The sequence below is a fragment of the Drosophila erecta genome, unplaced genomic scaffold (assembly GCF_003286155.1).
Source record: "Drosophila erecta strain 14021-0224.00,06,07 unplaced genomic scaffold, DereRS2 tig00000055-arrow-pilon, whole genome shotgun sequence".
Taxonomy (NCBI): domain Eukaryota; kingdom Metazoa; phylum Arthropoda; class Insecta; order Diptera; family Drosophilidae; genus Drosophila; species Drosophila erecta.
The window spans coordinates 7114689-7137798 of record NW_020825200.1 but is presented as its reverse complement, the minus strand read 5'-3'; the positions used below and the strand labels follow the sequence as shown (position 1 = coordinate 7137798).

General features: G+C 41.9%; 1 protein-coding gene across 1 annotated transcript; it reads left to right on the top strand.

Moving 5' to 3' along the window:
• The first annotated feature begins 5151 nt into the window (after positions 1-5151).
• LOC6542103 (chaoptin) lies at positions 5152-21663 on the top strand. Its single transcript, XM_026978708.1, has 5 exons — positions 5152-5434; positions 13506-13650; positions 17513-17623; positions 17726-21002; positions 21340-21663. The coding sequence occupies exons 1-5, from the start codon at positions 5152-5154 to the stop codon at positions 21520-21522; spliced, it is 3999 nt and encodes a 1332-aa protein (XP_026834509.1). The 3' UTR covers positions 21523-21663.
• Positions 21664-23110: the final 1447 nt, after the last annotated feature.

Below are 23110 nucleotides of genomic sequence, written 5' to 3'. Positions count from 1 at the left end.
TTAATTTTAGTGCCGCTGGCGCGAAATTGCTCTTAAATTATTTAGGCAAAGAGTTATTAGAGCAATCCTTTCGCGAAAGGGGCTCCATGTACATATATATATATGTATATATTCCCGTAGATGAGAGCCTTCTGCATCCGGTTTCAAGTTCAGGTGCGTCGCTGATTGCCGGAGGGACTGGAATTAACGGAGGTGTCAGCACACGGTGCAAAATTGTCTAGTTTTTTCCCCTCGTATGCCTTCGTATCCAACACCGTCTGGGCACATAATTGCGGCAAGTCGAAGATAAATTACCCAAACTCAAAACTTTGACCTAAGCGCCGTTTCCGTGAGTAAGATTAATGATGCGGCAATTGCCAAACAGCTCCGGCCAACGTGAAACGGCCAGCAGTAGCAACTATCACAGCAACAGACACTCGACAACTTTATGGGATTTGAATCAAGGGTTGTGCTCCGGGTGGAACGTGGGCTGGATTGGGCTGGGCTGGGGTAACATAATAATTCCAATGGGTGTCCGTGGGTGTTGGCGGGTCTGGGCGCCACATGTGGCACCACCCCTTGCCGCACTTAGGTGCGAATGGGTGCATATTTATGGATACAGATACTGGGATACTCAGCAGAAAAGATACATTTATTGCTATGCCATAAACTTTGAGTAATAAATTTTACTTTTATTGTTCTGACTGACTCTGCTTGACTGACTGACTAGCCGGATGGCTGGTTGGCTGTATGTTTTTTTTTTTTTGGTTAACTCCCGAGCACCAGGAAATCACCTTGTTAAGGGTAAAGTGGTGGGAGTGAGGGTCGCTCTGCCAAATTGGCATATTTATGACCGAAAACAGTTTTACGAAAGGCGCTGCCAAAATAGCAAAAGCGATAAACGACACTTGAATGAACTGACTAAACTGTGGATGTGGATCTCAGTTGGTGTGTCTGTGCTGGGTTGGGGTGTGATTTATATGGCCAAGGAATCGGTGCCGAGTCAAACCAGTGCGGTGCTGAGTTTCTTTTTAAAACGCCTCGCAAGATGAATGTATCCTAAAGTTTGCGCCGTTCTGCTAATGGTTTCATAAAACCCACTGCATATGTGCAGCTCCAATGCCCAAGATGGATCGTTTTGCATCTGTCAAGGTGTGAGATATGGCCAGAACTGGCCTTAGACTTTTGCCAGCAAATCGGAGCTAGTTGAATGGCCGGCTATATAGTGGAAAATGGCAAGCGATATGTGGTTAAAATGTGAAGTGTGGAATTGAGAAACGTACCCAGCAATGTGGTAATTTGGGCTCTCAAAATAGAGATAAATCGGTATTTAAAATGGCTATAGTGTGTCTCATAATTACTTGTTTATTTAGTTTTTTATTAAGAAGTCTATATCCTGTAGGACTTGGATTAAATACCAAACATTTCAGGCCCATGATGATAACTTATCCATTTTACTAAGGTTCTGCTGTCGAAAGTACGGCAAAAGTTTGCCGTATTCTTAATTGACTTGACGCCGATTAAGTGTAATGTATCTTGAGGATATTATATACATAATGAGCCCACTTACATACATGTACATACAAAGGGCACACCTACTGGCACGTAATCGCGCGCCCAAGAACCTTTTTCATGTTCGGCTGCGTTAAATACACGCTCACAGTTTGTTAAGTTCATTTAAAGTTTTGATCCCCGTCTGAGCGACGGCTTTAAAATCAGGGTTTCTTCCTTTTTTTGGGCGCAAAAGCTTTGGGCTTCTACAACAGCAACGGCGGCATCTGGAGTTGGAGCAGGAGCAGGAGCAGGGGCATAAATGGGAGCAGCTTATGGGGCTGAGCTTAAAACCGACATGCTCACATATGCATGCCCTGTGTGCGGGGAGGCAACTTACATATGTTATTATCGCACAAACTCGCAAATTCTCGACAGAGATAGGGCGAGGCGACACGAGCGGAGAAACTGCGAGCCAACAACTCCCAAATGTATGCTACGTTTTGCTCCCATTTCATGCTGCGCTGCGCAGCTCGCGTCGACGCCGACAGCGCCGTCGGCGGCGGCGTCGGCGTCAACTAACAGGACATCATCCCCAACGGACGCTCATCATATTTATCCTGGTCCTTGTCCAGGACTTTCTTGCTGCTGCTGCTGCTGCTGCTGCTGTTTGTTTTGCAGCTCGTTGACATTTCATGTCACTGTGTCACCGGCATAAAAAATTAAAAGTATAAAAATGATGCAGACTCTGCGAGCCACTCCCACTTAAACTACCGCCCGCACTCTCCTTTTGGCAAATCGCTGGCATTATATGCGTAATAAAAACTTGCGGTCTGCCCCGCCCGGCGGCCCGCCTCTTGTTGACCTTTTCGTGGCATTCGTCCTTCTGCTCAAAGGAAGATGATGGCGGCAAAGGATTCCTCAGTAATGGGAGTGTTTGTGGGGATTGACACTTTGTTGAATAGCTTGCTCCTTGGCCGGATCTTAAAGTGGGCAGAGGGTATCGCATATTTTATGGCAGTAGGCGTATAAGACGTAAAAGGAAAAGTTATTAAATTAGAGATAGTTCTGTTGGTGTTTAACATATATAGTATTATAATAAAATTATAATGGAAAAACTAACTTGCTAACTAACTTAAGTTCCTGTACTTTATTTTCAACAACTTAATACAGATGTTTGAAAAGCTTTTCCCCCTTTTAAAGAGTATCCATGACACTCCTCCATTCAACTTTTCACTCATTCATTTATTCCGTTCGCTTGTTTCAAAAGTTTGGTCCGACAAGGTTGAGGGTCACATGGACGCAGCGCCCGCATCTGCAGGGTCCAGCTGCGGGGCAGGGGGTCGTGTGTGCGTGACAGACGTTCTCTGGCCATCCACCCATCCACCCACAGACCCACTCCCCCCTCTGCCCGACACTTGTTCGTGGCCCAAAGCGATGCCTGTTTGCTGCTTGTCTGTCAGCCAACAAGTTAGTCATTTTCTGTATCAAAAAAATAAAACGCAAATAAAAAACTTTTACGACATATTTATCTTTTTCGTTTTTATTCTGCCGCCCGTCGTCCGACAACCTGACTTCTTCGACTTTCTCCCATTCTGATGTATCGCAAGTATGTGTGTGTGTGTGGGGAAAGGTGCATAAAGGTTGATACTACTTATATATACGCACTCAACTGTGTGATGTATCATTTGTTTTACATGGTCCAAGCGATGGGAAAGACTTCGATTTGTCACCATCAGCGTAATGAAAAACAATCAGCAAAATTGCCGGGCGGCAAACTGAAGCTTTTCTGATTGCTTTTTCCCCTGTCGGTCGGAATTTAATGTTTTGTGCATATGGCAAATGACAGTCGGAAGCTTAGGCAAACAGCTGGCGGGATAAGATTTATTAAATTAGAATATATCTATTAAATTGAAGCGGATGATGGATGGGATCAAGTTTTGGATCCAAGCAGGAGAATTTTCCTATACCGAAATCCGAAGAACTGAACTAATAAAATTATTTATTTATTCAAATATTGCAAGGCATCTGCAAAGTGGCGGCTAGTTTTCGTTTTCAGTAATAGTACAATTTATAGTATTTATACTACTATTTATACTACTATTTACTAATAGTACAGCTACTGATTTTCGGAGCTTTTCTGCCTGCAAGCCAATCGCAGTGCTAAGCCGTATAATTTCTGCTGTGCTGACCTCCCACATCACTTTTTTTGGCCATATTTCATCGTGTATAAAATATATTTGACTTTTCCGAAGCTTTGAGCTGACTGGAAATAACTTACAGACTTAGGCGAATGGGAGCGGGATTGAGTGCCAGTCTGCACAGCGTTTTCCTCCTTGGCTCCTAGTTTTATGGCTGGTCGTAATGTGCGCCGGTACCCGAACCCACACCCACACCCACACATTGGCGCACTCAAGGTAAACCGTCGGGAGTCTTAAAGCTCAACAATCGTGCTAATGGCCCGTACTCGTCCTTGTCGGCGGCGTCTGGTATGGCAAGGTTCCATGGCTCCATGGCTCCATGGCTCCATGGTTTCATGGCGGAGCCGAAAGTTTTTATTTGTTATTATATACTTTGGCGTGTCAAATAAACATCACACATCTAGCGTACATGAAACATGTTTTATATGCGACTTCTCTGCGGCTGTTGAGGCTCTACGTGTTGTGGTTGCGCACTTTCTTCTGACTTTCATCAATGCTGGGAGAAATGTGTGATTGGAAAAGTGCTGATTAGAAAATATTTAAGAAATATTGCATTTAATTCGAGACATTTAGGCGTATTTCTGGTATTCTGGCTTAGAAGTTACGATTGATGAAATATTTTTTCATGGCCACCATTGAGAGCTATAACATTTTCCCGCAGTGCACATTTTCTTTTTAAGGCTAGGCATTTCCATGTGTATGAAAGATTGCATGGCGTCGGAGGAGAGGGAGTTCGGCTGGCAAAAGAGGACTATGTCACACGACTGCGGCTCATTTGCATGAGTTGTCGCAGGCTTTTAGTCGAAAACTTCCTCCGTTGTCGTTTGGCGTGTTGGAGGCGGCATGGGGCGGGGAGGGGCTGCTCGTTTAAGCCAAAATATCAACATTGGTTCAAAAGTATTACGAAAACAATTAAATCAAGTTAATTGTTTTTTACGCGTCGCGCTTGAAAGCAGAATCCTTGGGAGCTTAGGTTTCACTCGTGTCTAGAAAGTGCTGTGCGGGCTAAAAATTGTTGTAAATACAATTAAAACTTGGGTGAAGTAGATGCTGTAAATTTTGTGCTTGAAAATCAATTAAATTGTAGCTCATTTTAAAAATCAGTACCTACGCTTCTCTAATATTAGTCAAGCAGCTGATTTATTTTTGTAGCAAAATTTCAATTCGAAATTCTCGTATTTATTTTTATGTTTCATGTTTTTTCTGTGCCACGGTGCGTAGTCAACGCGTGTGGACTAACGTTAATTTTATGCCATTTCATTTGCTTTCGCTTTTCAAACGTGTGATTTATGCAAAGCAGCAACGAATAAACAAATGCCCCCGGCAAAGGTGTCTCCACACAGTGGATTTACGGGTATGTGAGCCAGCGTGCTGAAATGAAACGGGCGAATAAAGGAAAGGTGTGGGGCCACTAGATTAAAGGATGCTATCTAGAGATCGCAGATTTCTAAAGAGCGCACCTCTTTCGTTTCCTTTCAGGATGCAGCTGTATCTGGTGCTGATCTCATGCCTGGCCAGCTCCTCGCACTGCTGGCAGTTCGACGGCGGAGGTGGCCACCGGCGGCCAAGGAATACCGGCCGGGGTGCACCGTCCTCGTCCTCGTCCGGAGGCAGGGGATCCGCCGCCCTGTTGGGCTCACAGCAGCAGGACATCCTCTACGCTTGTCCACTCAACTCCATGTGCCAGTGCGCCGGCCTGCCCAACGAGACAAGCACCCTGATTGAGATTAATTGCAACGAGGTGGCCCTGTACAAGTTTCCAGGTAAGCGACCCCGCCGATATCCTGTCCTCCGGCCCGTGTATCGCCTGTCAATGTGTCCTTCCAGCTTGTCACGGCTTATTTATGTGGCAAATATTTTCATTGCCAGTTGGTCATAAATTGCCAGGGCCGGAGCCTTGGACAAGGACTCGTCGGCCGGCTTCTTACTTCTCCCATTACCCATTAACCATTTCCCATTTCCCATTTTCCATTTCCCATTTCCTGTTGCCCTGACCAGCCAAGTGTCTTGGGTCTTTGTGCTCCTGTCGCCTGTAGCTGGAGAAATGTAATTTTTTAATGAAGCCTCAAACAGCTTTGTCGCGGCCCACAAATAAAACGAAATCTTACATTTAAGTTTGCCAATTAGTTGTAAAAATAAAGTTTCCGTTCCGCTCCGTTCCTTTATTTTCTTTTCATTTCATTTTATTTTATTTCCTTCTCCCCTCTTTGTGTCTTCTGCTTTTCTTTCTCCCCTTGTGCTGTTGCTTTCGACAAAGTTTTATAACGATTGCTGTGGCAAATTCCACGCAAATTTCGGTAGTTTTCATACCTGGCACTTAATAACTACAGAGGTAGATTGTTTTATAGCGTGTTATATGCACACTTTTTGGTAACATTAGACGGAAAGTTGGATGAGGAGAAAATGTTTGTTATTTATTATTACCAGCGTACACAACAATCAAGGTGAGATGCATTTTAAAGCTAATTAGCGCACCCATTGTTAGTTGAAAGTAGTCAATACAGCTACTTCTGACCTTACGAGCCACAACAAAGGATTCAATTTCATTAAAAAGTGTAGAGCTCTGCCGGAATTCTTAGAGTAGGTATTTTATAGTCGGAAGACTCGGCGAAGACTCCTGCTCCCCTTTTAAGTAATGAATGAATGGCAAGTTTCCATAGCTCCATTGTCATTTTCCATTTCCATTCCAAGCGCAAAATGTTTCTCATTGCGGTGGCTTCTTTTCTCCGCGCTTTGTGTGTGTTTTTTGAGACTTGTGTTGAAAATATTACCATTCTACAATCCGCTGCCTCTTCGTTAACAACTGTGACACGCCCACAGAGTCGCCTTTTTGGACAAAAGTTGCCGCATAAAGTTGCAAAAAGAAGCAAAATAAAGGAAAATAAAAGAAGCAAAATAATAAACAAAGTTGTTGACTGGCAAAACACACAAAAATTGGCCAGACATTGGCAGCACCGGGAATTGGGAAGACGGGAGGAGTGGCATACTATTGAAAAGTTTGTCTCCTGCTCGATGGTTTCCCCAAAGGATCCGGGATACGGGATACGGGAGCAGGCGAAATGGCTACTCCGCATTGGCAATTTATCCTTCGTTTCTTATGCAAAACTTTCCAATTGCATCTGCATTGGCTTTTGCTTTAATGAAAAACTTGAAAATATTACAACTAATCGAATTAAAAGTAATGTCACCTCAGCAAATTCCAATTTATCTCTCCTTCACTTCCATATCACAGGGAGCACATAAAGCCTGTTTTACACTTCAAGCAGATGTCTCAATTCCAGCACCATCTATATGAATTTTATTCCATTTATAGTATATATACGAGTGGAAAGACAACGTTGATGGGGATGTTAGCGACAACGATTGCATTCAAGCAGCAGAAGAAATGTTGCAGCTGGGAAACTTTTGGCAATTAGCAATTCTAATGCAAGCGGACACACACAGAGACCCAGAGAGATGCGGGCAAAAGGAAGAGAAAACACTTTGGTTGACAGCCTGGCTAATTGCGTGCCACGCCCCCTGCTGCCACTTTCTGCAGCTCGCACCCCTCATCGAACCGACTTCCTGCCAGGAATGTCACCATGTGGTCGAGAGTCCGAAAAAATAACCAAAACTATGCACCCAGAAATTTTAAAAGGATAAAAATGTGGGCGGTGGTCGGGGAAAAGGATTTGACAACTGTAACTGGGGACACAAGCTGGAAATTCATTTAATATCTCAAAATTTGCAGTGCGTCGCTACCGCACCGAGAATATGCAGCAGTGGCACTTTTGTTCCTGCTCCGAATATTTTCGTAATTTAATGTTGAATTCCTATTGTCTATTGGGGACCTAACAAAAAGGAAAACATGGAAAATTGTGGCTCTCCAATTTAGATTTATTTTTAATGTTTCATTTTCGGGCTCTCTCCTGCTGGTCACTTTCACGCTTGGCCAGAGGCCATTTTGGTAGATAGCAGCCTCCTTGGTTCGATTTGGCCGCAATTTTCATGCCGAAAACTATTTGCGAGCGACCGAAAAACGAAAATGAAAGACGACAGTTTGCCCACATGCCGCACGTTTCCTGGGCCTGATTCTTTCACTCTATTTTGTGGTGCAGGACACCAAGTATATGGATATAAATGGTAGTTTCCCAGCCAGAACATAGCACCCACAGCCAAGTTCCTGTCCCTAGTTGCCTTCCTGAATGCCGGGCCAAAACAATAACTTTTCAGCTGACGTAATCTTCATCAACACACGGACGCACAGGCTCCAAGGCATCGGGTTTGAATGTCGTTGGGTAGCAGATTGTTACCGAGCTTCGGACAGCTTTAGTTGGGTTAAACAACACAAATGGCCGAAATGATAGAGTTGAAACTAAGGTCTATGCGATTCTCGGCCGCATTTTATTGTGTCACCTAGGATGACTTTGCCTCTAAAATGCTTACTAAGGTATACTAATAACATGTCGCATTGTCTTCCACTTCGAAGTATTACTCTTACATGTTGGTTGAATTATCTGCAAAAAAAGATTGCTGTCTAAATAATTTTTTTCTTAAATAAAACGAGATATAAATAGTACTCTAACTACTTAATGTCCAAATACATTTTAAAAATGACTTTGATTTCAGCTTAAGGTTCAAACAAGTGAAAGAAATTTCGTTGGTTTAGGTTGAGTTAATATTGCATCTATGTTGCCACTGCCACCGCCCGCCCGCCCCCCTCACCGCCCACCAACACTGTGCTGTTTGTACTTTATTGTGTTTTTCATATACTCGGTGGGGCAAGTTGAATAAACACTTGGCAAGTGACGCAAAACGAGACGAGAGCGTCGGACGTGGACGAGCATACAAACAGCTGGGCGGATGGGAAGTTCGGGAGTGGTCAACGCTGGTCTGCCTGGAAGCAAAAGTAAATAAATAAATATGCTTGGCATTTTGTCAGAGAATTGACTTGCGGCCATAAAGCAGCACAAGCCAACAACGTGCGATGTACGCCGCCAGAAGGAGTCTCCCACCAGGTTCCCTAGGATCCTTCGCCCAGTCTCCAGTTCGCCGTGCCCATTCCAACCGTTTTGTTTCCCGAGTTCATTTCAGTTGGTGGACCCTGAGGCACGGGGCCAGAAGTTTATTAACGCCATATGTGTTGTTGCCGTTGTTGGGGTGCTGGTCTGTCCACTCTTGACAAAACACTGGCCATGGCTTAGATATGCACACGCCCCCTGCACACACACGCGCACCTCCTCCATACACAAATATACATTTGTATTGTGGACATATATCGTATGGTTGGTGGGACCCTGCATGAGCAATGCGCCGTGCTTGGCCACGTGTTTGCTGCTCGGTCAAGGGAGCGCACGCGTGTCAACAGGGCGTATGATTAATATTGTATTAATATGCGATATGTAATTAAGATGTAAGCTACTCTGTGCTTATATTACTTCTTGTAGCGCATGTATGTCCGGATGCATGCACTGGCATTGGAACAATCAACAATCTAAACGTATCGTCGATATAATCATTGTATGAGTTTATGCGCACAAAGCCAACAATTTAGTCTGGTCAACACTCAAGATATAATTTAATGTCTAATACTTTCTCTTAGCTGGCTATTTGCTTCGAAATCAATCAGCAATCAGTAACTTTATTAATTTCTTTTTCCTATGGCATTAGTTTTCAAGTGTTAAATTAATGCAATCACGAGACAAAAGAATTTCTTCTAACGAAGAAATTTCCATAAATTGGCAATGATCGGTCTTCGTATGTGGCAAAATGCTAGCGGCCTGCGTTTAAATGTCTTCCATTTTTGTATGACTCAGTTCGAGCCCGAGGGAAACATCAAAGCCGCAATTAAATTACGATTCGTTGAGCATGTGTTAATTAAACAGGAGCAGCGGGGGCGGACGAGAGTCCTTGGAGTGCCCGGGTCGAGGGGACGCGGCTCTCAAAGGAACTGGTCACCCAAGGCGACTTTCGCATGGAATTGGAGCTCCTCACAGTCACACACACACGCACACACACACACGCACACCCACACACACATGCTTGTGAGGTAACCATGTGTTTCAGCCTGATTATGGCAACGGCTGCTGCTCTTGCGACCAAAGGGAATTTCCATGTCATGCTTGTCAACTTAAATTATGGCCTGACCTTACCTTAAGCATTCGGCGGGCTGGGGGCGGGCGGTACTACAAATGACACCACCCACCACCCACCTACAATCAACCACCCACTAGCTCAACCCGTTCGCCGACATGGTAAATATTTTTCGGTCGAGTGGCGTGGCTTTTTCCCACTCTCTCCGACTTTGTCTGTTTTGCTCCTCTAGAATTGCCACAAAACTGGAAGAGAGACTGACGTGCAACATGAAAATGCACTTTTCGCTTTTAATTGAAAAATTTCCTCTCTATTCGGTTCGCTGTTTTGGGATTTTTTTTTAGACCGAAAGTCCGAAGCGGAGGCGCATCTATTTTCGTTCAACCATTATTCCACCGCATTTGCTATGCACATATTCCTGTGTCAGTATCTGAACTAAATCACTGACATCACGGTCGCGTTAAAGTCAAAGCGAAATTCGCGACTAATCCCAGATTTTCAGAGCTTGACTCAACCATCCGCGTTTTGGCAAAACAACACAACAAAAAAAGCAAAAAAATGGATCAAACTTGACTGCAGAGCGAAATAATTAAACATCAATTTGATGAGTTCAGACTGAGAAAAAATTGCGAATATCAAAGCATTTAGACATAGAGAAAAAATACCGCATAAAACGAAAACTGACCAGCAATTGATTGTTCCTTATAAATATTCAATGTGCCAGAGAGTGCAAAAATCAATCGCTCTATGCTTGCCAATTTTCTTTATTTTTTTTTTGTTGCACACCATGGAATATTTAATAAGTGAAAACGCACTGATTTCCGAGAAAATTTCGTTGAGGTTTGACTGGCAGGGAATTAAGCTCGAAAAAAATATGCAATATGCATGAAATCGTTCAGGGAAAAACTTTTAAAAATTGTAAATCACTGAATTGTTTTTTCTTAATACACAAAAAGGTATCCCTTCCATTTAGTTGGTTTTTTAAGTTAATTAAATCAGTCCTGACGTATTGCAGTTTCGTTGAGATTAAAGTGAACCTGACACGGTCGAAGGCACTCTTCAATTTTATTCTTTAAAAACTTCCGTTTCAAAGATATATGTTTTTTATTGAAATTGGTCTTACTTGTATATGGAGCCTATTATTTCGGTCAGGGCTCTAATCGATTTGGCTATTTAATCGAGCAATCGAGTGCGTTGCGTTTCATTGTTATACGCGGCCAAGATGTCACTGTCCTGTCTTTTGCATAGCCATAAAATGAAATTTGTTGTCATTTTTTTGGCGTTTTTTTTTTGGACGCTGGTGAGTCGCTTTCTTTACTGCAGGCAGTGCCCGGATCCAGTGCCTCTGGCTCGACCGGAAAACGAGCACAAAATCGAAAGCGTGGCTTCATCGCCGGCGGGGAATTGGTTTGGGCCACGGGCTATGGACGATGTGCCATGGACTTGGTCCTCTCTGGTCCACCGGTTTTGGTGGACCCATTGTCTGATGGCACGCTGATGACCCATTTGCCTTAACGCGCAGGCGATCAAACTGCCAAAACAAAAGCCATCATCGTTAGACGGCGAGAGACATCTATGTATCTGGTGGCATAGGGAATTTGCGATGGGCTGTCCATATTCCCTCGTTTATGGTAAACGCTTCGAATGCCGTTTAAAATCAATTTGAATGATGAACTGATAGCCGCCATCGCGGCGACGTCTCTCACTTTGCGTAGGCACTTGGATACATTGAGAACATCCAATATTGAAGCAAATCCCACGCAACACATGGGGATATATGAATTATAGGCGCTAGATTATAAGTACTAGAACTTTTCCTCATATATATGGTATATTTATATAATTATACCCGTTACTCGTAGAAATTCAAAAAAATTAAAAAATGTCCCAAGGCTGAAGTTCTATACTCCATAACTCAACTTATACCCATCGTATTTTGAAGTGGCATACCTCTAAATGTTTCTGGAGCAATTCTCTAAAAATCTGCACTCAAATTTAAAAATTTATTTTTTTTAAATTTTTTTGTAATTTTTCTGATGTAGAAATTCAAAAAAATTAAGAAATGTCCCAAGGTTGAAGTTTTATACTCCATAACTCAACTTATACTCATCGGATTTTTAAGTGGCATACCTCTAAATGTTTCTGGAGCAATTCTCTAAAAATCTGCATTCAAATTTAAAAATTTATTTTTTTTTAATTTTTTTGTAATTTTTTTGATGTAGAAATTCAAAAAAATGAAATAATGTCCCAAGGCTGAAGTTCTATACTCCATAACTCAACTTATACTCATCGGATTTTGAAGTGGCATACCTCTAAATGTTTCTGGAGCAATTCTCTAAAAATCTGCATTCAAATTTAAAAATTTATTTTTTTTAAATTTTTTTGTAATTTTTCTGATGTAGAAATTCAAAAAAATTAAGAAATGTCCCAAGGTTGAAGTTTTATACTCCATAACTCAACTTATACTCATCGGATTTTGAAGTGGCATACCTCTAAATGTTTCTGGAGCAATTCTCTAAAAATCTGCATTCAAATTTAAAAATGTATTTTTTTTAAATTTTTTTGTAATTTTTCTGATGTAGAAATTCAAAAAAATGAAATTATGTCCCAAGGCTGAAGTTCTATACTCCATAACTCAACTTATACTCATCGGATTTTGAAGTGGCATACCTCTAAATGTTTCTGGAGCAATTCTCTAAAAATCTGCATTCAAATTTAAAAATTAATTTTTTTTACATTTTTTTGTAATTTTTTCGATGTATGATGTTCTAGAAATTCAAAAAAATTAAAAAAGGTCCCAAGGCTGAAGTTCTATACTCCATAACTCAACTTATACTCATCGGATTTTGAAGTGGCATACCTCTAAATGTTTCTGGAGCAATTCTCTAAAAATCTGCATTCAAATTTAAAAATTAATTTTTTTTAAATTTTTTTGTAATTTTTTCGATGTATGATGATCTAGAAATTCAAAAAAATTAAAAAAGGTCCCAAGGCTGAAGCTCTATACTCCATAACTCAACTTGTACTCATCGGATTTTGAAGTGGCATACCTCTAAATGTTTCTGGAGCAATTCTCTAAAAATCTGCATTCAAATTTAAAAATTTATTTTTTTTTAATTTTTTTGTAATTTTTCTGATATAGAAATTCAAAAAAATTAAAAAATGCCGCAAGGCTGAAGTTCTATACTCCATAACTCAACTTATACTCATCGGATTTTGAAGTGGCATACCTCTAAATGTTTCTGGAGCAATTCTCTAAAAATCTGCATTCAAATTTAAAAATTAATTTTTTTTACTTTTTTTTTGTAATTTTTCTGATGTAGAAATTCAAAAAAATTTAAAATGTCCCAAGGCTGAAGCTCTATACTCCATAACTCAACTTATACTCATCGGATTTTTAAGTGGCATACCTCTAAATGTTTCTGGAGCAATTCTCTAAAAATCTGCATTCAAATTTAAAAACTTATTTTTTTTTTATTTTTTTGTAATTTTTTTGTGGCATACCTCTCTCTAACACAATTCCACTCAATACATGGGGAAATATTTATTAAGTACTAGAACTTTTCCTCCAATATATGGTTTATATACTTTGTATTAATATTTTATGGCGATTTCTTGGTGTTAAAAAAGACTTTTCCCTGGTAAAATGGTGATTTAAATTCTTCAGTGTATATACATATAGATTTCTGCTTCCTATAAAATGTCCATTTTTGTTCTGTAATATCTCTGATCCATATATCTTGTCTTCCCGTTCCTCCGCAGAGTTCATGCACAGCAGTGTGCGCTACATCGAGATGTCCAACACACATCTGCAAAGTGTCGACGATGAGACCTTCCAGGGACTGCGTCTCAAGACACTGAAGCTAATCGACAACGAACTGCAGGATATATCCGAGCGGAGTTTCAGGTGAGTGCCTTCCACTGGAAAAGAGGCGAGTCACGTTGGCAGTTGGGCAATTGGAGTTGGAGATGGTGGCCCAAACCGAAGCCCAAGCCTGCACACCTGCCGGGAAAGGGAAATGATGACAGGACAGTTGGCCGGCCTATTTACATGACCCCTTTTTCCACCTGGGCGCGTGAGAGTGTGTGTGCATGCGTGTGTCTGCCGGTGAAGAGTGCTTTGTATATTTTTACAACATAAACCTGCAAGTTGTAAAAAAGGCGTAAAATTAAGTTTAACAAAGCGAGGACGGGTGGTGGCGTCGCGTTTTCAGCGGGGCACTCAGGCTGAAAATGCAAGCGGGAAATGCAAACTCACACACGCAGCGGAAAACGCAAAAAACAAAAAAAAATGCCAGAGAAAATGAAAAACTTTCAAGCGCTACTTGTTTGAGTGTAAATAATCACAAAAAGAGAAAAGGAGAGCAAGATGAGAATAGGTAAGGGTAAATTTTAAGCGGTAAGCCGAATAAATAAATGCTCTACCCTAAAATAACTCAAGGATAAATGAACAGAAATTCTCAGCTCTATGTTTTGAATATTACATTTTAATTGCAACAAAACATAAGCCTTCCAATGTTTGGCTACTATGCTTTATATGAAATCATCTATAGCCTAACAGACTGGCCATGTTTAATTTTTGCTTAAAAGCTTTTCATAAAAAGCTAATAAAGTCAAACGTTTTGGTCCGAAGAGCTTACCAATTTATGAAACCCCGTTAAAGTGTAAACGGCCAAGTAGAGAAAAAGTTAACATACGTGAGGAAAAATGTACTTGCTGTGCAGACTGTAGTACAGTGAACACAGGCTCGTATTTCGTCAGCGTTTTGTGATTCAGTTCGCATTACACATCACACATTTGACTGGGGCGGCAACTTTCCTTTTGGCCACGTTATTTTGTGTGTGTAGAATGGGAATGGGAGAAATCATGGGAAAGAGTCGACCGCATTTGCCAGCCTTTTTGGGTTTTTTTTTTTTTTGTTCTGCTCTTCATCTTATACGCTTTTTGTTGCCATGAAATGAAACGCGAAAATTTTTTAACGAGCACAAAGGATAACCAGAGTTGGGGTCACGCCCCTTAACCGCAGGCGACCGCCCACCCGCACACACACATTAAGCTGCTAAAGTTTAATGGAAGGCCACAGTTAACGGCTGTGTGCAGTTTCCGGCGAAAAAGAGGAAAAAGGGAAAAGGGAGGGGTAGTTGGCCAAAGACACAGTTACACACTCCGATGGCATTAAGAATTTAAATCAAACTAATTAATGCTCATAAGGCTGGCAAATGTGGTTAAGGTCTACCTTCACTCGGCTTTTTCCACACACTTACCCCTTTACCTATAACCTTTGAAATGCTCTGCATAATAAACTCCCGCCGCAATGACTATTAGTGGAAAGGTTGTGTGGGCTTAAATTAAAAATTTTCACTAAAAATATCTTGGCAAATGTAGCAAAGTGCTATTTTTAATAACTCATTATGGAGTTATTTTATAAATAAGCTTAGAAATGGAAATCTATTTCAGTGCTTAGATACAGGTGTGTAATTTTAGCCCATATATATGCTTCATATTTCAGTGCTTGGATGCATATTTAAAGTATCAACAAATTTTGCACATCAACATGTTACTCAACTTTAAAAGTGCAAATTGACATATACACAAGCCGCTGCTCACCGCCCCTTGTATTTACCTTTGCTGACCTTAAACAACCCATGTTTGAGGAGTTACTCGCTCTTGACCGCAATATGTGGTCCGTTAAGGTTTCATTCACAGATACCCACATACATATGTAGTCTGAACTTCCAATTATATACATTTGTGCATCTGGTTGCCTTTATTACCGACAAGGGAACACTCACGTGAAGACTTGATTCCATTTTCAGTTGCGGACTATGATGCCATATGTAAAAGTTCCCATCAATATTTCAAGACTTATGTATTTCAAAAATTGCTAATTAATAATTTACAGGGCTACATACATTGCTAAATTAAGCACACGCACATACCATTAAGGTTGTGTGGCTCTGTGTATGGATTGGCTTGTTGTGTTACGTGTTTGTTGCGTGTTCAGTTGCAAAGTGCCGATAAATGCGCACTTCTCCGGTATTCCGAATACATAGCACATATGTACATGCCGCAGTGACATGCTAGTGGGTGATTTCAATGGAATTGGAACGACAGAAAGGTTACTACCGTTGAAAAAGTATACAACAAAAAATATTTTTAAATAACCTTGTAATTATTGTAGTCTTAGTATTGTATCTTAGTATGTTTACAAAAATAAAGGAAACCGCAAAATGCGTTATAAATTCTCGATTTATATCTATTCATCTATCTAACTATCTATCTATCTTCACATTGCCCAAAAGGAATTTACCTAAATATACAATATGTATATATGTATCGGTTTCTATGCGAAAAAAATGATTTAAAATTAGTTGATAAGAATTTGTCATTAAATGTATTTAAGTTTCTATTGAATTTTGTAAAGAAGAACTCAGAAATGAAACTTAAAATGCTTACTAAATATAGCTTATTGTGGGTCTAATTTACGCCTAAATCGTTACCAATAGTTGTTTAGGTCTCTTTGGGTAATGAAACCGCTCGCACGCATCGAATTACGCACACACGCAAAGATACTATATAAACCAGGATAACATCAAAAACTACCGGCAAATGGCGAAAGAAAGCCGGAAAGCAAGGAAAGCAAAGAAAGACCAGGAGAGCGAGTGGCGCAAAGTGGTTTAAAGGAGCCGCAAGAATTTGGTTTTGCGTTTGATTCCTCGTCGCATAAACAACAACAAGTCCCTGGAAACAACAACAACAACACCGAGAACTACAAAAGGATGCCGCTGCGCTTGTTTTTCTTATTGCCGTTAAGGAGGAGGCTGGAACTTGTTTGGAAAACCTCGTGGTTTTCATAATTGAGGTCGCTGTTTCCCCGACCTCTGTTTCGTTTTCTCTCTGCAGTTCCTTGCTGTGAAATGAGGGTGGACCTTAGTAGAGAATATTCCTAAAAAGGATATCAGTACTATACAATATTGCATATTATTCCATATTGCAATTTATAATATCCACAAGTAAGGGTTTATTTGCATGGCGAAGTGTGTCAACACTGCGTATGTGTTATGTCAAATATTAAGTATACGTCGGGTTAGCCAATAAAAGAAACCAGTTACCCTTTCAATGCAAACGACTATTATTATATTATTTTATAATAATATTATATAAGGAACAAGAGCTGTAAATAAATACTTTTGTTAAAAGTAACAAAACTATAACTTATAACTAACTTGCATGCATTAAAAGCAGTCTGAAACATTTTATTACCATGCATTAAATAAGTAGCTTAAAGAATCATAAAAACTTTAAGTTCGAATGTGGTCCACTCCATTGCTCACATGTGTGTGTGTGTGTGTGCGTTTGGTGAGTTTGCGGTGCGTGTGTATAACTATTAATGGGGCCTAGAGAGGAAGTGAAGTGGGTACCACGGGGAGGCAGCTGGGGTCGCCTGGGTCGCCGTTGCTACGCGTTAATTAAGTTTAAATATTTGTTTTCCGACTTGTGTGTGGTGTATGTCAAAAGGCAGGCAGCACGTCAATTTATATGAGCCATGGTATGGGGAATCCGATGTATGGGGGGGAGAGGGGAGGTAGCAGACCCAAGCGGAAACTGTTGATAGTTGTGAACAAAAGTTTTAGTGAAAGTTTTGGCCATTATATATTTTTGATAACAGCCCCCCCTGCAGTTCGTGTGGAATGATTTGGATAATATTTATGCAGATAGGCGTGGTGCCCTGTTTCGTCCTCGACTTCATCGCACTTCTCCCTTTGCAGCACGATGACCCACTCGCTCATGACATTGGATATATCTGGCAACAAGATGCAGCACTTGCCACTGGATGCACTGCAGCGATTGCATTCCCTCTCGCGACTGGTGGCGCAACGGTAAGTCGAACCACTATTTTAACATAAAATGACTTGCCTTGGGACTAATTAGAAAAGTAAGATTAACTCAAGTTCATAAAAATACATTTATCTCTTCTTCAGCAATCACATAACCACCTTGGATGGAAACTGGGATGCCCAGCATGATACCCTTCGATCCCTACATTTATCCGACAACGATATAACCGAAGTGGCGCCGGGTGGTGGGACAGTGGAAGTAATTTCCCACAACGACAACAGCTCGCAGCCTTCCAGTTTGGCCGCTGTGCAGACCAGACTGGAAGCGAGTAATTCAATTTACCCACCATCTCCGAGCTCTGGTGATCGGTCGACGGGGGGTCGTCCCTTCGAGCAGTTGCAAAAACTACTTTGGCTGGATTTGTCCAACAATCGGATCTACCATGTGGCCGGAAACTATCTGCCGCGTTCGCTGGTGACCATGGATCTGTCCAGTAATCTGCTTACAGTTTTCCCCCAGCAGCTCTTCGAACAACTGCCGGAGTTGCGAATCGTCAGTCTAAGGGATAACCTTATACGCAGTGTGCAGTGGAAAGAACTTCAGGTGAGGCCACTGCGAATGCATCTGGAACGCCTGGATCTCGGCCAGAACTGCATTGAAAGCCTGGAGTCCGACTATTTCCAGCAGAACTATTCCGATGTTCATTTGAGAGCTTTAAATTTGGAGCAGAACTTTGTCACCCAGCTGCCAGAGGCGGTGTTCAAGGCCACGGGCATAGCCCATCTAGTACTGGCCTTCAATGCGATCAGCAGAGTGCATCCATCGGCCTTTGAGGGTCTCACTGACACCCTGGAGTATCTGGATCTGGAGAGAAACCGACTCACCACCGTGCCCGTGGCCTTATCCTCCTTGCATCACCTAAAATACCTCTATCTGACCTCCAATCAGATTAGTCAGCTGCACAATCTGCCCTCGTTCACGGAAAATCTACGCGTTCTCAGTCTGAGTGGCAACAATTTCACCATGATCCCTGTTCTCGGCCTGAAAAACTACACACAGCTTTCCTACTTGAATATGGGTTACAACTCTATAACGGACATCCCCGAGGGAATCTTTGCCGCGGATTCCTGGGGCAGCAATTTGCAGACAATACTGCTGCGAAATAATAAGATAACGCATCTTCATTTGGGATCCTTTGCGGGACTAGACCAAATTCAGGAGATCAGCTTGAGCTTCAACGATATTACCATACATCATCCGTTGGTTTTTGAGAATGTTTCGAAAACCCTCAAGATCCTGGAGCTCTCGTTCGCCGTCTTCCCGGCCAGAAGCCTGGAGAGCCTGGACCCCCTGGATGCCCTCTTGCCACTTTCCCAGCTCATTTGGCTGGGTCTGGACAACAACAATTTGAAGCAGGTCTCGAATGAGTCGTTCGCACAGATGCGGGAATTGAGCTACATCAATCTGAGCTTCAACCAGCTCAAGACACTGCCCCGCGGACTCTTTCAGTCCGATGCTCATAGTCATTTGGTGGAAATCGATTTGTCGTACAATGCCTTGGAGCGACTCGAAGCGCAAACGTTTCACAGCCTCGGGGATTTGCAGACACTCAATTTGCAATCGAACCGCCTGCGGACCATAGCTCGCCATGCTTTTCACAACTTGGAGTTCCTACGCTACTTGGATTTGTCGTATAATCGCCTGGTCAACATCTCCCATGGCGCCTTCACGGTGCTGCCCAATCTGGCTGCCCTGGATCTGATGCACAATCAGCTGTGCTCGCTGTCCCTAAAATCCTTTCTTTATGTTTCAAACACCACAACTCCGTTACGACTCAATGTGAGCCACAATCACATAGCCAGTTTTTATGACGAGCTGAGCAGCTACATGTATATTTATCAGCTGGACATTAGTCACAACCATGTGACCAAGTCGGATAGCTTTACAAATCTGGCGAACACGCTGCGGTTCCTTAACTTGGCCCACAATCAGCTGGGTTCCCTACAGAGCCATGCCTTTGGTGACCTGGAGTTCCTTGAGATTCTTAATGTGGCTCACAATAATCTCAGCTCGCTGAGGCGTCGCAGCTTTCAGGGCTTAAATAGTTTGCAGGAACTGGATCTAAGTCACAACCAGCTGGACCAGCTGCAGGTGGAGCAGTTCTCGAACCTAAGGAAGCTGCGAATCCTGCGCATCAACGCGAATCGATTAAGGGCTCTGCCACGAGAAGTGTTTATGAACACGCGGCTGGAGTTTCTGGACATTGCCGAGAATCAGTTGAGCGTTTGGCCAGTTCCGGCATTTACCGACATCGGATTCACTCTGCGTTCCATCCAGATGTCGCACAACAATCTGGAGTACTTGGATGCCTCGATGTTCATCAACTCGCAGTTCCTGTACGACATCAGCTTGGCCCGCAACCGCATCACCATTCTGCCGGACAACACGTTCAGTTTTCTGAATAATCTGACCAACCTGGACCTGTCACAGAATCCCCTGGTGACGACCAACCTGCGGGAGGTGTTTGTCCACACGCCGCGCCTAAGGAAACTGAGCCTCCACCACATGGGTCTGTATGTCCTGCCGCCGCTGAAGCTTCCCCTCCTCTCCTACCTCGACGTGAGTGGCAACTATCTGCAAGAGCTGTCACCACTGGGTTCCCTGCGCCACCTGCGTCACGTCAATGTCTCGCACAACAAACTCACGAATGCGAGCTGTGCGGCGGAGCACCTGCCGCCATCGGTTCGTGTATTGGATCTGGCCCACAATCCGCTGCGCAGGATAACGTTGCACGATCTAGCCAGTTTGCGGCACCTGGCCGAGCTGAATATCCTGGACGTGAAGGTAACCAATCCGCAGGCATTTGCCAAGCTGCGTTCGCTGAGGAAGCTACATGCCAGTTCGCATGCCAATCTGGGTGAGATTGTGGCCAGGATACCGGGTCTTCAGCAGCTGAGGGTGCACTGCCTGGAGCCAAATATTGGCCAACAGCTCTTCGCTAAACTGGCGAATAACACGAAAATCCGGCTCCTCGAGCTATATGGCAGCAATGTCCAGACCATTGCTCCGGATGTCTTCATCGGGCTGTCGCGAAGTCAACGATTGCAGGTGAAGATCTCGCACACCCGCATCTCCGACCTGCCGCCGGGTATTTTTTATGCCCTGCGAGAGGTGCCGCACCTGTCCATCGACATTTCGCATAATCGTATCAATGCCCTGGCCGCCGACAGTTTTTACCCCAACAAGAGCTACTGGGATGCCGTGGGAACTCGGAGCATCATGGGTGGACTCATCACATCGCACAATCCGCTGGAATGTGAGTGCGGCCTGGTGTGGTTCGGCCACTGGCTGCGCCGATGGCTGAGGGAGTCAGCCCAGATAAAGGTCATCCAGAAGGATGACCTCAAGCGCATGGTTCAGGTGAGTCAGTTGACTACGTACTTTGCCTTCAGCCTTCTATTTAACCTTGTGTCAATCTTGATTTTCAAACAAAAGTTACCCCTATCGATTGCCGATATGCGCGTAAGCTTTTATATTATTTTAAACCTTTTTCTTGAGATATTGGTGCATGGCGAGTAAGAGAACTTTTCATTTTGTTAAACTCAAATATATATTTGAGACAAAATGTAGCTGCCATCGCTTGCTCATTTATATAATAAAGTGTCCTTAATGGCAATGCACTGATATCGAAATCTAGTTTGTTCCATTTCAACTTACGGTGAAAATGGGCTAATGCGATTCCAATCCATTTCCTCAGAGAGCCCGTGCCAACACCTGCCACGATCCAACCTCGGGTCGACACCTGCCCATCCTGGAGATCTTTCCCGAGGATCTGCTCTGCCAGGCGAGCGCGTTGAGCAGCTCTGGCCAGCGAATATTCCTGTTATCCTTCGCGATGGCCCTTCTGATACCCATTGTGATGACCACCATGACCCTCTGATGTTGGCTTTAGTTGCCGGCGCAGTAAGTTACTCACAGATAGGAGGGGTTTGCGATCCAACTCCGCAACTCCGCTGCTGTGGCCGAAATGCTGAAGATACTCAACTGATCATTGCCTGTATGATATGTACATATATAAATATATATAAAATGAAGAACTTAAACTAATCGGTAGGTACGAATTTTTGGGATTTAGCTAATTGTGAGAGCCAGGCCCGCAACAATAAAGATACAATTAAATGAAAGACAAGCAAATCGGTTTATGTCCACTCGTAATTGATAAGTTTTATATACATACGAAAGTATATCTATAAGTAGTGGAACAAGTCATGTGCTGGGCATTTTTGTTTACTTTTTACAATTTCTTCCAATTAGTGACCATAACTTTTGTTGAAAAATTGTGCAAGACTTATTTGTTCCGCTCGTAAACTTGAACTTGCTCTTACTTACCCCGATTCCCACATCCAACGCCCAATACATGACTTTGTGTCTTGGCCAACATTTATGGTAATTAATGAAATTGATTACATACACAGAACCATACACACACCAGCGAACATATGATGATTCCTAACACACTCACACACATAGAGTATAGTTAATAAACAGTTTTTCATCTCCATAGAACAACATAGAAACATAAGATGTTAATAATAGTTATATAACTATTTTTAAAACGAATTTGCAAAACCAAACTAATAATACAAAATCTAGTTTTATTTGCCTATAATTTACAATTTAGACAAGGCCAATAAGTACATTTAATATAAATACAAATACACATTTAGATAAATCGAGATATATAAAACAATATATACTAATAATATGAAAATTATTGGATAGCAATTATTAATTGTTTTTTAAGCAAGAGTAGCGGACATTGCACATCTAACAGCAAAACTAGAAAACGGTTGGCAAACTTTACGGGCAGTCAAATTTTAACAACACACACGCAGACATATATAAGTACATATCAGTTTGTCAAAAAAAAATAATAATAATAATGGTAAAATAATGAAAAGCATAATCATGTCATACACAGACATACAAAAATCCAAGCAATTTAACTGAGAGGAATAAATTACGAAATAAAAACGTATCCTTGTTTTTTGCGTTCATTCTCACCATTTCATTGAATTACATTTTTTCTACCTTTTATATTATTTCGGTTACAACAATGACAATCGTGATACTAATTGTAGTTGTTTACACGACGATGATGCAAAATGCACAAGTAAAATAATAATAATGATATTGGTAAATAAACTATTGAATGAGACAAAGTGGACAAATGAATTATGGCAAAACAAACAAACGAAAAAGCTGCTGGTATGCCGATTTTTTTTACCTAACCATTCAGTTTTTCAATTTTCTACCCAACAACCCGTGTCCCCAAATAAAAAAATAAAAAACCCAAATGGAATTTTTATCAAATAATATTGTACATACAGCAAACGGAATGGAATGTTCATTATGTTTATTCAAGCCAGCGTTTATTTCCAATTATTTTTCAATTTAATACGCAGCGGCTAAAAAATACGAAATTTAAATAAAAGAAGAAGTTAAAGTAGCAAATGAAAAACTGAAAA